This window comes from Phycodurus eques, chromosome 14, assembly GCF_024500275.1.
Source record: "Phycodurus eques isolate BA_2022a chromosome 14, UOR_Pequ_1.1, whole genome shotgun sequence".
In the NCBI taxonomy this organism is placed as follows: domain Eukaryota; kingdom Metazoa; phylum Chordata; class Actinopteri; order Syngnathiformes; family Syngnathidae; genus Phycodurus; species Phycodurus eques.
This window is the reverse complement of record NC_084538.1, coordinates 1,309,118-1,324,750: the sequence shown is the minus strand read 5'-3', so window position 1 is coordinate 1,324,750 and position 15,633 is coordinate 1,309,118. Positions and strand designations below refer to the sequence as shown.

The 15,633-nt window shown below is 41.3% G+C and overlaps 2 protein-coding genes across 12 annotated transcripts in view; one reads left to right on the top strand and one right to left on the bottom strand.

Annotated features, from left to right (window-relative positions):
• fgfr3 (fibroblast growth factor receptor 3) overlaps positions 1-6,496 on the top strand; it is a 65,074-nt gene extending 58,578 nt beyond the window's left edge. For 5 of the 7 annotated variants that reach the window (XM_061695596.1, XM_061695595.1, XM_061695593.1 and 2 more), the window contains 2 exons: positions 1,186-1,291; positions 2,226-2,476. In XM_061695596.1, coding sequence (XP_061551580.1) covers positions 1,186-1,291; positions 2,226-2,390 — 271 coding nt within the window. In that variant the 3' untranslated portion in view covers positions 2,391-2,476. Of the gene's footprint in view, positions 1-1,185; positions 1,292-2,225 lie in introns of all 7 variants that reach the window. The other 2 variants (XM_061695598.1, XM_061695597.1) reach the window with 2 other exon arrangements.
• letm1 (leucine zipper-EF-hand containing transmembrane protein 1) overlaps positions 6,178-15,633 on the bottom strand; it is a 32,920-nt gene continuing 23,464 nt past the window's right edge. For all 5 annotated transcript variants that reach the window (XR_009769764.1, XR_009769765.1, XR_009769766.1 and 2 more), the window contains one exon: positions 6,178-6,447. The gene's annotated coding sequence lies outside the window, so the exon portion shown is untranslated. The remainder of the gene's footprint in view (positions 6,448-15,633) is intronic.

Here is a 15,633-nt window from a genome sequence, read left to right as displayed (position 1 = left end):
TACAGGAATAACGTCGCACTACTGGATTACGGTGGGAAAAGTCCACAGAAAGAAACGAGAAAGATTCGTGAAGCTACAAAAAGATGGGCAAAATGGACATTTTATGATGAAGAAAAAAGTTGTCAAGTCAAGAGAAAAGTCATAGAGAAAAGAAAATTGTCATACAATTAGGGACAACAAATCTATAATACAAAAATGAAGTAACGCAATGTATTACTAGAAAAAAAAAGTTGGACTGTTAAAAGAAAAATGTAACATTCTTAAGAAAAACAATTTTCACATGGAAAAAAAAGTCGCATAGTTACGAGAAATCCAAAAATAAAGAAAACAGTAAAGTTAGGAGGAAAAAAAGTCGGAACGTTCCAAAAACGTATAGTGAAACTAGAATAAAGTCGTAATTAAATGAGCGAAAAAGTTGTATTGTTGCCAGGTTGTAATATTATGAGAAAAAAGTTGGAATGTCAAAACAACAAAAATTGGAACGCTACAAGTCAGAAAGAAACAGGAAAAAAAGAAAGTCAAGTGAAAATCGGTGATGTGGTGGTGGGATACAATCATCGTTTGCAAAGGACATGGAAGTAATATGACAAGAAAAATGGAAAGTAATGAGTACGCCAACAGGTCGAATATTAACATAGAGGAGAAACTAAAGTCAAATTATGCAAAAATTGTAGTGCGACATGAGAAAAGTCCGAACGTTTCAGGAAGTCAGTGCTACAAAAAAATAAGAGTTAGGAGTGTGCAAGAGAAGTTGTGAGAAAAAGTCAATAGTACAAGAATGAAGTTGTAATATAACAAAAAGGTGTCATACAAATTGTAAAGAAAATATTGTAATATTTAAAAACGTGCAGTGACAAGAAAAAAGTCAGAATGTTCAAAGAATGAAATTAGAATATGAGAAAAGTCGTAATATTACCACGGAAGAATTGTGAAGTTAGGAGAAAAGTTCATAATGTTGTGAGATAAAATCATCATTTGCGATTTTTCTTAAAAAGTGAAGAAAAAAACTGCTCCTACGCCAAGAAAAAAAACAAAGCATTTGTTGACTTGATTGTTTCTGTCCCGTCTGTCGAATCGTTGTTCGAACCGCTTTCCGTTGACTTGCGTCCCGACGGATTCGGAATGACGGAGCTTGCCGAAGCTAAGCTAATGTGCTAAGCTAACGCGCTCGTGCGCGTGTTCCAGGTACATGATCATGCGCGAGTGCTGGCACGCCGTGCCGTCGCAGAGGCCGACGTTCCGGCAGCTGGTGGAAGATCACGACCGCGTTTTGTCCATGACGTCCACCGATGTGAGTCCCGCGCACACACGCGCGCTACTATTCTAGTCATGTAGTGATTCCCGATCGTGCGGGAAATGATCCAATGTGACTTAACTGGTCTGCAAATTCTTATTTTCGATGTTCATCTGTCTTATCCAGCGCAGTATAGTGACACGCAACAAGAACAATGTAGTGGCAGAATAAAGACAGACAGAGTTGTCGTGAAAATATGGTTTATTCGAGTCAGGTTTTGCCGGGCGCGTTTTCCACTCGGGCCCGAGTCTTCGTCGCTGCGGCCTTGAATTTCGAGCCGTTGCGCCCGATGCCGCTTGCTCGTATGAGATAAAAAGCCGTTGAGACCATTGACTGGCACAAAGGAAAAGTACTGAGGCGTTGTTAGGCTGGGAGGGAGGAGACCAAGATTGGGGGAGGGGGGGGAATAATAACTTCTTCTCGTCATTGTTAGTACAGCACACATGAAAGAAAAAGATCCAGCAAAAGTTGGGAAGGAACTTTTCACTTTGATGACTTATTTATTCTCACAATATTCCAACTTTTTTCTTTTGTTTTCCTTTTGTAGGGGAAAAAAACAACCAAAACTTTATATTTTGGTTTTGACATTTTCCTCATAACGGTGCAGCAACACATGTAAACAGATATCACAACACTCACAGGCGCGTCGTCGTTATCCTCTGCAAAGAATGACAAATATCAGTCTTCTTTGTTTAAATGAGGTTCCGCCGTGTGTGTATTTATTGCACTGCCCCCCGGTGGGCGAGGCGCGCGCACCGGAAGGATCTTTAGTTGAAGTGTCGCACGACCGGCAATACACGGGTTTAGCGAACCTTTCATTTAATTTGTAACTTTTCATTTCATTGCGGTGCCTGTCACTATACATCGCTGGCAAAGATAGGTTATTTGTGCTCCAATAATCTGCGTTAACGTGTTCGGCGTGATCCGCCAGGAGTACCTGGACCTGTCGGTTCCGCTGGAGCAGTACTCGCCCGCCTGCCAGGACTCCGGCAGCACGTGCTCTTCCGGCGACGATTCGGTGTTCGCCCACGACCCCGCGGCCGACGAGTCCTGTCTCCCCGAACGCCCCGCCGCCGCCGCCGCCGCCCGGACCTAACCCTCAGCCGAGGCGGGGATACGCCGCCGGGACCCCCGATAATCACCTCACCGAGTCCGGGCTCGGGAAACTCTGAAGGATTTTTTTTTATCACAAAGTTTATTTTTGTACACGGCCAGTCTTTTGTTACGGACAATCTGCGGGAGAAACGGGAGAAAACGGGAAATGCGGGGGGGAGGGCGGGCGGGGGGCGGGGCCACCGATCTGTGCCTACCGGGACGGAAGCTCCCGGATCGGCGAAATCTTCCAAAGTCCTTCGCGAAAGAATCCGTTGTAATTACAAACATGCAAATACGAGCTCTGTTGTCCTTTAGCGGAACAAAAAAATTTTTTGGGACGCAAGCGATGGAGGAGACACCGTTGTCACGGAAACCTTTGAAGTTTAGGGAATAACTAAGGTGTATATTTGTAAAGATATTTATAGAGCAACACGCTTCGTAAAAGGTTGGCTAAAAAGGGGGCGCGCGCAAAGCTTTTTTTTTTTTTTTTTTGTCTTTTCACTTTTGTAACTTATTTTACATCAGACGACACGAAGAAATATTAAGGACGCACTGGCAAGAAAAAATAAGGGGGGGGGGGGGGGGGGATGTTCAAATCACAAGAAAAACATTAACAGAAAAATGTTCTCAAGTTCCAAGAAAAGGAAGGCCAAAGATGATGAGAATAAAGTTGTAGTAGTACCAGAAAAAGTCGGAGTTCCCAAAAAAAAAAAAGAAAAGAAAGAAAAGGCAGAACGTTACAACAAAAAATTGGTGATAACATAAAGTTGGGACAATTGTATTTATTTCTTTTTTTACATTATGTGAAAAAACAAGAAGCAACAACAACTAATTACGGGGATAAAGCTCGGGAACTTAGGAGAAATAATTAAGCTCATATACGAACCAAGTCGTAATATGAAGGCGTTGTTCCCACAAGTTAAAAACGTTTGTAAAGTTCCGGGAAAAAAATGGAGTCAGAAAGTTACAAGGGGAAAAAAGTGCTTTTACAGAAAAAACATGAAATTCAGGTTACAAAAAAAGAAATTCTGTGAAAAACAAATTGTGACGTTACAAGAAAACCGAAAAAAAAGAGGAATTTTATGTTTACGAGTGGGGAAAAAACGGAACGTTATAAGAAAACTATCGTATACTTATAAGATAAAAAATTCTTAGCATTACAAGAATACAGTCGTACAACTACCAGAAAAAGTTGTATTTTGCTGAAAACAAAAGTTGCAAATTTACGAAAGAAAATGACGAGAACAAGTGAGAAAATTCTACGAAAACAAATCGTCTTAATATAAGAATAAACTTAACTGTACTTTGTCTTGTATTATTCCGATTTAATTTTCCCAACTTTACGATTCGAGGCCTTTTCCTAACATGAAGATTGCACCTTTTTTGTGTGTGTGTCTTTATGTGTGAGCGCTGGCGCCATTTCGGGTTTCTCCTCCTCGGTCGCGTCGGCTTCTTCTTCTTCTTCTCCGGCGTCTTTACCGTTTCGTCGTTGCTCGAAACCAGAAGAAGCGACGAAACTCCTGCTGAGAGGCGTTATGAGCGGCCGACGGGCTCAACGGAAACTACGTGCCCCATCATGCTTTGCACCTCAATAGTCAAGCGACTATCCAAGTGGAAGAAAAAGCAATATTTGTGTGTGTGTGTGTGTGTGTGTGTGTGTGCGCGAACGTTGCTCTTCAGTGTTAAAACTGACATGAAGTCATGCTGTGCGCAGCCAAAAGTGAAAACACTATTTTGAAAAAGTCAAAACATCATTTGGATTTCTTGACATTTTGTTGTATTTAATTTTTGGGTGAGGGTATGAACTGCATATGCGCTGGATCCTTCGTCGTCAAAAGTGCCAAATGAAGTCTTAAAAGTCGCTTTCACTGAGTCGCCAAAAGTCAAGCGGCAGCAAAGCATTATGGGATGAAAAGTTCAAAGGAAAAAAATAGATATATTTTAATAATAATGATAACCGATAATTATCTCGCTGCTACTGTACATGAAAAAAAAATCCCCTCAAGACCGTGTGAGTGCTTAATAAATAATTTGTCCACTTTTAGTCGTTGATTCTGCTGGGAGACATTTAAACACCAAATATTGTAATAATGATTAATAATGAAATCAACAATTCTTCCCTTGATTGATTGTTTGGTTTGGAGTGTCTGGTTGCAATGAAAAATGGAAGGCACAAAAAAAAGTGAAGAACAAACATATGTGATGTTTTTTGTTTTTGGTTTTATTTATTCTTCCATGCTGTGTCAAAGCTTTCCCTATGGTGAGAGTCTTTTTATTCAAGCTACCTGCGTTACATTTTGCTTTTTTTTTTATTCTTATTATTATTCATTTATTCGAGAGCCTGATGATCTGCTCACTCAATGCTGCCCCCTAGCTTTCGCGCTAACCTCGTCGATGTTTTTCACGTTGGCACGTTAAAAGGTTAACGTTTAAAAAAAAAAAAGGACACAATGCAACCTTCGATTTAATGGCAACACGAGCAGAGCTAGCATGTTAGTGATTATTTTCTACCGCTAGCAATGACATGCTTGCGGACGAAATATTTCCACTATTCACAATTTTTTTTTTTTCCTTTCACAAATTTGAAGTGTAAAAAAACAAAGGTGTTTAATATGTACGTAACATGTAGACCGAGAGCGCTCACAAGTTAACGTTAAAAACCTTTTTCTCAAACTCTATCCGATGAATGCTAGCAGCCTTGATTTTTTGTATTTTTCTTTTATCCGAAATAACAATTCAACGTTCGATTTGACGGTAAAGCGAGCAACTAGCCTACTTATGCCGCGGTCAACAGGTTCTGTACGAATTTTCGTCATTGCCGTAATCCGAAATACAGAAACCATTCTCGCGTAGGTTTGGTTGTGACGCAAGTGCTGTACTCTCTACGTTACGACTTTCACGTCCCGCGTTTTTTACCGTGAGATATGACCTGCCAATCTAGGAAGTATTTTACAAAAATCTGCTGTGATTTTTTTTCTTTTCCACAAATTTTCCCCAAAGGAATTTTAAAGCTTTAAAAAAAAAAAAAAAAAGCGCTTGCTTGCTTGCGGTATGTGCTTCTAACACATCAACCAAGAGCATATTTGGACGGAAGAAAAATGTTGGGAATATTTTTACGAATTATCGGCACTGCCATATTTTTATTCAAAATTCCCAATTTGACCATAGATTTGGTACCGCAAACAAGAACCTTTTAAAGCATTAAGAAACGAGCACTTGTGTTTGTAACATGTCAACCAAAAGCACAATTTAATGTTGAAAATAAAGCTAGTTATGCACAGCAGAAGCTAGCTGGCTAACATTGGCATTTAAGCGACTGTGCACTACGACGTTCATGTCCCGTGGTTTTCGTGTATGAGATACTTGCCCCAAAAATGATATAAGACCCCAGATTTGAAAACAACAATTTACAAATTGTGCAAGCAAATTTCGAGCGAGCTAAATTCACAGCGTAAATTCCTTTTTTTTTCGTCCGGAATAAACAATTTGACCTTAGATTTGATCATGTTAGCAGCTTGCATATTAGCGACAGCTACATTTACGCTTTCTTTTGTACGTGAATGCTTTGTGTAAAAAAAGAACGCTTGTCGAGAAGCAACTTGTCCGACGTTTACATTTTAAAAGTGACGACAGCAGCGACTCATCGGCTTTTTCAGTTTTGTTTTTTTTACTTTCCTAGCTGGAATTTTTATTGTTGTTGTTTGTTCTTCTCACGCAGTGTTTTATCTTTGGTCAGATTAATTTATAGTTTGAAACATGCTTGCTGTTGTACATAAGAGACATTAGACTTTTTTTTTTTTTTTTTTTAAGAGTTTTATTTAGCCATGTGAGCTATATTTTTTTGTTTTGCATTCCACTTTAGAGCAATTAGCAGCCAGCGTATATCACGTAATTTATTTTCAATAACATAGAAAAGTGGAACTAACCATTGGACTTTTTGTTTTGTTTCATATGATGATGACGATGATGATGATGATGGATGCTGTGGAACATTCCGGCACAAGGTTGCGGTCAGTTCCCTCTCGCTGAAATCTTGTGTGACAAAACCATGAAGCTGTCTGTCAACAAACAGCTTGTCAATAAACATCCAACATGTTGTCATATGAATGAATGGAGTCTTTTGTTGTTGTTGTCATTTTTAATGCGAGTGGAAAACAAAACTTTTATAAACAAGTAACTCTAGAACATTATTAGATTGTTATGACACCAAACTAAAAATATTTTTTTTTTTAAAAAGTATTTTTGTTTGCCTCCCATCACAGTTTTTGATTTCTTTTTTTGGGGGGGGGGGGGGGCAAGAGCAAAATCTTGCATGATCATTGTTATCCTCTATGTATAAATGGGAAAAAAAGCATAAAATAGTAAAAATAAATCAATTTAAACTCTCAATAAGTGAAAAAATATAAAAATAAAAAAGCAAAAAATGTTCCAAAACGGTTTTTTTTTTAAATAATATGACAACAAAATGACCAGATTTGGCAGAAAATGGCAAAAATCCAACTAAACTTGAATATATATATATATATATATATGTGTGTGTGTGTGTATATATATATATATATATATATATATATATATATATATATATACACATTATTTATTTTTTAATGGCAAAAAGCTTCCAAAAATGAGCTCAACTTCCATGCATCCGTTTTCAACAGCGCTTATCCCGGTTAGGGGCGCCGGAGCCCATCCCAGCTGACTTCGGGCGAAAAGCCGACGACACCCTGAACTGGTCGCCAGTCAGTCGCAGGGCACATCTAGACACGGACGACCGTTCGCACGGAGTTGGAATTGAATCCACGCTGCCCGCACCAAAGTCAGGCGAGTGGACCACGACACCATCAGTGACCAGAGCTAAACTTGACGGGTACAAATCAGCAACATTGAGTGGAAAAGAGATACAAAAAAACAAAATCAGCGATATAAAAACAAAACATGACTAAAAACTTTCCAAAAAAGAACACTTAGAAAGCGCATCTTGAGTGGAAGCAAGTTGCCGGGTCACCCGCCTCAAGTGCCCCATTCATGGCGCTCCTGCGTGTGAGGGCCGCTTGTTTTCGCTCTTAAATGCCTCTTTCTGTTTCGGGGGCCGTTTGCCGGGCCTTTTCCCTTCCAAGGTGCCCCGACCTCGACCCCCCCCCACCCCCCCAATTTCCTTGCACCGCAACCAAAGCTCAAACGCTGAGTGCGCTAACTTAACCACCGGCAAACGTCTTCATCCATCCCTAACATTAAACACTCCAAGTCATACGATGGAAAGTCCAAATATTCCAGTTATTTACACTTTGGACACACACAAAAAAACGGGAAAAATACCAAAACCTTTCCCCCCCCAAAAAAAAGAAAAAAGGGGAAAAAATGTCAGACCTTGTCAAAGAAAATGGACAATGATGGAGTACAAACTGGCCCCAAAAAGGGGTAAATAAACAAACAAATAAATACATAAATAAATGGAATAAGATGTGGAAAAAGGGGAAAAGAAAATTTACAGAGGCAAAATGTTATTTATTTTCCTTTTTGTATTACATGTATTAATTACATGAATTGAAATTAATTTTGCTTTCGGCATTTAACAAGTTTATAATACAAATTAGCATTAAACCCTGCAAAAATATAGCATCCCTCCCCAATAGGGGGTTAAAAAAAATGTAAACTGGCAAAATAAAATATGAAAAACAGGAGGGAAAAAAAGAGTGAAAAAAATGGCCAAGTATTGGGGGAAAAAAAACGGTGGCCCAAAATAGGCTAAACGAAAACATAATCAAGACAGTGGCCTTTTATTCGCAAGAAAACAAATAAAGGCCAAAAATAATGTCGTAAAAAAGTGATCAAGAATTAACCAAAAAAAAAAAAAACAGTTAAAAAAAGTGGCAAAACAATTGCTAGAAAAAAAAAGCAGTAAAAAAACTGTGGCCAGAAATGAACAGGAAAAAGTAAATAACGGATTAAAAAAAATCAACAACAACAATAATAAAAAAAAAACAAAAGAGTCAAAAAATTAAGCGTCTTCATTCAGGAACATTTGGAAATGGCGCCATGTGTGATTGGCAGAAATGTCAAGTTGTTTTAGTAAATTCTTCCTGTTTGTTTCCAATATTTCCTGCTTCCCCTTACATGATTGTTGTGCATAATTCTGGCTAATAATTGCCGAAATGATGGAACATAACGGCAGCGCTTTTTCTTGTTTTTCTTCCACGTGAGGAGCGTTGCGACTGTCTGCACGAGCCTCCGGCGGCGTTCCGCCGTCACGCGACCTCGCCGAAACGTTGGATACTCGCCACCCGCCCGCCGTATTCAAAGCACGAGGGCGCTTAGGAAAACAACTTTGGCCGCCGGCAAAATGACGACGACGACGACGACGAACGGGCCCATCGCGCTTATTGTTTTGTTGCGTTTTGGGGACAACACAAGGAAAAAAGAAATAGAAAATGTGGACGTCAACTTGTTGTTTGTCGTCGCCACAGAAGGAAGATCAACAATTCATTCGACAACCGCTCGGGCTTTGTTGTCATGGTTACCACCAGGGATGTTCGGGGCCCCTTTTCGATAGCACTTGTACGTTTAATCCATCGAATTTCAAGGAACGCAATGACAGACAATTGTGGACAAACAGCTTCCTTCCTTCCTTCCTTCCTTTGTGACACACGACGATTCGCCGATGTGGCGAAGGCCGCAGTGTAGCGCCAACTACTGGTGAGGAGGACTTCCTCCGTGTCCTATTTTCCTGCCTTAAGTTTTGGTGGTTGGTATCGACAGCCTTCACTTCACGTTTTTTCTTGAATATAAAACGTTACTCTCGTACCGTTCCGACTTTTTTTCCCCCCCGAGAGGGTGAAACATTTTTCTCCAATCTAAGAGACTTTTCTCATACAATTACAAAATAAAGCCTTGAAAATACACATTTTCCTAAAAAAAAAAAGGTTACAACTTGTTTTCCGTTGAAAAAAATGCACTTTTTCAATCTCAAAATGTATTAAGAATCCAGTTCCTATTTGCAAAAATATGCAACTTTTTCTTCTAACATATACAAGTTTTGAAAAAATGTACTACTTCATTCTCATAAAATGACAACCTTTACTTTTTGAAAATACACAACTGTAATCTACGATTAAGACTTTTTTTCTCCAAAATCTCAAATGTTTTTTCTAAAATACTATACACGGGAATTTATTCAGCTATAATGACAAACTAATGTCTTGAAAAGCCACCAGAAAAGAACTTTTTCTCTTGAAAATGTACGACTTTTTTCTCAACACACATTTACAAAATATATAACTTAATTCTTTTAAGATGACTATTTCTTATGCAAATGTTTTTAAAATGTACAACTTTTCTAAAAAAAATGATATATGACTATTTTCTCTCTACGAATTCTCACAAAATGATGACTTTTTGTAAAAAATATACGTTTTTCATTGAAATATTCTCGGGGCCTTTTTCTCAAAAGTTTTCTCAATTTTTCATTGTAATTCATGACATTGAAAAAATACAATCTATTCTCCTAAATATACTAACTAGTCCACTAAAATATACAACTTTGTCCTCGCAAATGATTATTTTCTTAAAAATACATTTTTTAAAAAATCACTAAAATTGAATGATATATGATTTTTTTTTTAAAACACATTTTTGCCCTAAAATATAGATTTTTTTCCCCCCATTATTATGAATATACACCTTTTCTGAAAATCTAAATCATTTTCTCTGGAAAATATCTGACTTTTTTCATTCACAGATATTTTTAGTTTCCATGAAAATATGGACAGATTCTTGTCATTTTCCTTTCTTTCATCATTCTATTTAAAGTCAGAACTTTTTCCACATCATTTTTATGAAAACAAGTAAACAGGCTGTGGCAAAAGCAGTTTTGTTTTTTTCTGCGTGGACCTTGAAAGAAAACCAAATGAAAAGCGGAGTCAGAGGTCATCTCGGTGATAAGACGAGAACATTATGCCGGCTCGTTAAGTGACTTGGGGGAAAAAAAACAACCTCTTGCGTCATTGGCTGACTTGATTGTTGCATTTTCTTGGCCGTCATTAAGGCGGGAAAACGCGCGAAAGCCGTGACCTCGCTTTCACCTCGAGCGGCATCTGAAGGTCGTCAGTTAAAATGGCGGCCGGCTGTCACGTGCGAGAAACTTTGTGGAAAGCCGCCAAAACGGGGCGGGCGCTCTTTGGGTGCGTGGGCAAGATGCTTCGTTCCCACGCGCGCCTCTCCACAACTCGGAAGCGAGTCGGGATGTTTCGTCGCGGGGTCGCACGATTATCGGCAGCGACAATCGCCATCAATTTTACTGGCTAAACTTCAGCTAGTTAGAATGTGCGTATTTTTCATCGTATATTTCTTTTTGAGTTATTTCTTGAAATAACGGCGGCACGGCGGGCAACCGGTCGGCACACGCGCCTCTCAGTTCGGAGGGCCCGGGTTCAAATCCGACCTTCGGCAAGCCAATGACGCGCTTCCGTTTTCTCGGAACTTTCTACGACATGATGCTGCACCTGGGAGCTCCCTGCCAGATAAAGATCTCGATTGTCCCACAAGATTTCAAAATAATAACACGATGCAGGTCTGTAACGCCGTTGAATAAATATCCGCTTCAAGACATTGACGTGAAGTGTCGGAGAATGATGTTAATGACAATAGTTTCCCTTTTACTGCAAATGAATTTCGGCTCTCGGCCTCCTCGACGGCTCACAAACGGCCCGGGGGAAAAAAACTGGCTCGTGCAGCGTTATTCTGCATTATGTCAACGTTTTCTTATTGGTTAGGGGAAATGTATGGGAGTACAGGTATACATTTGCTTTGTAGCAGAAGTGAATGTTGACAGAAGGAAAAATAACAAAGTGCAGATGCGTGAAAATTCTACTGAAGTAGAGCAAGAAAGTATGAAAGTACTCTGCTACATCACAAGAGCGACCCTGAACTCGTCCTTATTTGAAAGGCATCGACAAACTCTAAACCGAGAACAACTCAAACGCACGACGAGCGTGTCGCCTTTCAAATCGGGCAGCGTGAGGGCGGGCCTTCACATCTGAGGACTTTGTGGGTGGAGGACAGCTCCGGTTTACCCAGCATGCCTCGCTCCCGGGAATAATTGCTCGACGCGTTCGCGGGGTCATTCAAGAGCGACGAGCGTTTCTGAAGCAAAATAGAGCGTGTCGTGTCATGTACGCGCGGCGTGCAGCGGGGAACTGCTGAGTGAAGGTCACGTTTCATTTCCTCGTGGTTTTCCAAAAAAAAAACACACAAAAAAGACCCCAAAAAGTCAACAGCAGCGAGCCCGGCGCCTCGTGTGGTCGGCCGTGTAATTACACATAGCGCCATTATCGTATTATGGTATCGTATCGTATCGCATGTACGCGAGAGCGGCCAAATCCAAATGCCCCCTCGGCCCCCCCGCCCCCGATCCTCAACCCTGGCTCCTTTTTTTTTTTTTTTTAACCCGGCAACAGCGACCACAAGTTCGACCGGTGGCATAGTTGCGACTTGGCGTACGCCAGCAACAAAACACTTTTCAATGGAAAACAAATGCGTGCCGTGTAATTACATACATGGTCCACATAGTACATTGTCTGCATAATTATAGTGCACGCAACCGTGTGTGTAATTATGTCGTGTGGCGTGTTCAGACAGTACAGCAATAGATTTCCTTGTTTTTGTAGCCGTGGTTTTCACTGGCTCGTTCGAAAATGAAAGTTCTCCACATGAAAAAAAAACAAAAGACTTAAAAAGGACTAAAAATGACCACAAGCGTTTCATGTGTGTGTGTGTGTGTGTGTGTGTGAGAGACTTGAAATGGCACTATTTTCAATCTTTCTCCTTTAATGAAACATCAACAACAATCCGTCAGTCTGCCATATTTTTATACTGCATGTTTAAAATATGGCCGGCTTTCATGGCTGCCTTCTTTTTTTTCTTTTTATCTGAGAAAGTGTGTAATTACCACAAAGACATATCAATGAGCTCAACAGCGGTTAGCGTGTTGTCAATACGGCCATGGTTAGCATGTGAGACGCTAAGGTTGAAACAAACATTTTATCCAACAGACGTCAAAATCCACTTGATTTTGTTAGCATGAATAATGCTAGCGTTAAAACACCGATGTATACCTGTAGTATTGTTATCCAAACTAGCAAGTCGAGATTCACTCGATGTTGTTGGCGTGCAGAGCCGAAAGAAAGAGCGGACGGCGGAATGTTCCGGTGAGACGACGATCGGCGGGCCGGACACGTCCAAGTGCGCGCATCGCTGACGCCGACGCTTCCTGCTGCGCGAGATCAACGTCGACTCGGACAAAAGAGGAAACCAAATCCAAATGAAGTCATCTGGCTAATAAATGCTGCCCACGCTAAGCGACATTTTGCCTTCAATCTTCGTCGTTGACTGAGAAAAAAGAAAATGCTTGAAGATAAAAGTCAAACGCGCGTTTTGGGTCTTTGGTGCTAGCCAGCATTTGAGACAAAAACTGTTATCGTCGAGACCAAAGTCATCATAATTCGGCTTTTGTTCTTTCGCCAAAGAAAAAACAGTAACCGTGAAAGCGCAAGTAAAAACGTTCGCTTCAAAACAGAACACAAATGTTTTGAGGGGGAAAATCTTCAAGCATCAAATCAAATTGACTTTTTGTTCAGTAGCGGTGAGGGGGAAAGCGTGTCAGCATCAAAAGGAGTCAAAACGTTTTGCTTCCGTTCAGTCGTGCTTCCTTACGTTTGGGGGAAAACGGCAAAGTCATGTTAGAACCGCTTATGCGCTACATGTTGTATTTACATTTGAGGCGAAAACAGTGTAAACAAAAAACACAAGTCCACATTCTCATTTTAAAAAAAAAAGAAAATCGCTATCTCAGAGGGGAAAAACAATGGAAACATAAAAAGCAAAGTACACATTTTTTTATAAACATCAAATGAAAAAAATCGCCCGGGGTTGCGGCCGCAGTGAAACCGCGCGAGAATGAGGCAGGAAGTCCAGATTGCGTCCGCGAACAAGCTTGACGACGTCACCCGAGAGGAGCTCGCGACGATGGCCGCCGGACAACATGGCCGACAGCTGTTGCGCCACCGCAGAGCATTGTGGGTGAAAAAAAATGAATCAATAAAAAAAGACAACTTTGGCGTAAGCGGATCCAAAATCCAAAGGTTCCAAATGACGCTTTCAAGACAGGGTAGGGTATCAAATTTCTGGTCTCACAAAGGACAGATTCAAATTTGTGGTTCAAGCAACAGTTAGGGCTTCAAGACAGGATTAAGGTTTCAAGCCAGAGTTAGGGTTTCAAGCAAAGCTTAGTGTTTCAAGAGAGAATTATGGTTTCAAAGTAGGGTTAGGGTTTCAAACCAGAGTGAGGTATTCAAATTAGGGTTTTAAGCTTGGGCAAGGTTTTCAAACAACGGTTGGGGTTTAAAGCCAGGGTACAAGCCTGGGTTAAGGATTCAAGCCAGGGTTGGGGTTTGAAATTAGGGTTTCAAGTCAGAGTTAAGGTTTCAAGTTACAGTTTCGGGTTTCAAAAAAAAAAAAAAAAAAAAAAAAAAAAAAGAGTAGTATGGGTTTGAAATTAAGGTTTCAAGACTGGGTCTTGGGGTCAAACAAGTGTTAGGGTTTCAAGACAGGTTTGTGGTTTGAAGACTGGGTCAGGGTTTCAAAATTAGGATTCCGAGGCTTAAACTTTCAATTAATGGTTACGGTTCAAAACAAGATTTAAGGTTTCAAATGAGGTTTTGTTTGAAATGAAGAATGTTTCCAACCAGGGTTGGGGTTTCGTGTTGCGGCATCGAGCCAGCGTTAGACATTCAAATGAAGGCTCGAAGACAGACTCGGGTTTGAAATGAGAGTTTCGAGCTGGAGTTAGGGTTTGAGATGAGGTTGAGGTTTTCAAAACTGAATTTTCAGTCAGCCAACCACATTTGAATCACGTGCAACCGCAAAAATCAACTCGTTTTTTCCTCCTACCAGTTCAAGAAGTGGAACAAAGCAGAAATACTTTCTCTGTGTACTTTAGTTGAGTATTTATTTTCCCGACCACTTCGCCTTTGACTCCCTAACTTTGAGAGCACAAATGTGCACTTTCTGAGCCTTCGGTTGTCAAAATAGGCTTGACCCTTGAAACAAACAACAACAACAACAACGCAGCCATGGAAAAGAATACAAATAGTGACTTGATGAATAATTGAATATCCATCCATCCCTTTCCTAGCGCCTATCCGAGGTCGGGTCGCGGGGGCAGGGACGCCCAGACTTCCCTCTCCCCGGCCACTTCGTCCAGCTCTTCCGGGGGGGATCCCGGGTCGTCCCCGGGGTCTCCTTCTGGCGGGACGTGCCCGGAACACCTCGTCCGGGAGGCATTCCGAATCAGACGCCCCGGCCGCCTCATCCGGCTCCTCTCGATGCGGAGGAGCGGCGGCTCTACTCTGAGCTCCTCCCGGATGACCGAGCTTCTCACCCGTTCCCTAAGGGAGAGCCCGGTCACCCTGCGGGGGAAACTCATTTCGGCCCGCTCGTATCCTGGATCTCGTTCTTTGGGTCGCGACCCGCAGCTCGTGACCTCAGGTGAGGGGAGGAACGTAGATCGAACGGTAAATCGAGAGCTTCGCCTTTGGGCTCAGCTCCTCCTTCACCGCAACGGACCGATACGAAGCACCGATCCGCCTGTCCGTCTCCCGTTCCGTTCTTCACTCACTCGTGAACAAGACCACGAGATACTTGAACTCCTCCACTCGGGGCGGGATCTCATCCCCGCCACCCTTTTCCTACTGAGGACCGCGGTCTCGGATTCAGAGGACCGCTCCGGCGAGAGTTGGAGGTCACGGCTCGACGAAGCCAACAGAACCACATCATCTGCAAAAAGCAGAGCTGCCATACCGAGGCCACCAAACCGGACCCCCTCTACGCCGACAAATTCCGTCCATAAAAGTTCGGAATAATTTTCCGCATCTTGGGCGAGCTCTCGAGGGGTTAGCTTGCGTAGCCAAACACGGTTTGGCTGTTGGCTCAAATAGGCAACTTTTCAACTCATGAACGATATTTGCATGTAGTCGGAGCTCGCTTTTGTTGCCATTTGGGACAAGTTGATACAGAAATACATTTCGATAAATATCCGAGTTTCGCCCTCCGATTCATGCTAAGCAAGTGAGCATCATTAAGATTAAGGTCAAGTGACATAACAAAATATTACTTTTACCCATTGTAATTTATTAATGTTGTTCTTCCTACGCTTTATTGTCATAGATAAGAATAAATAAATAAAGCAT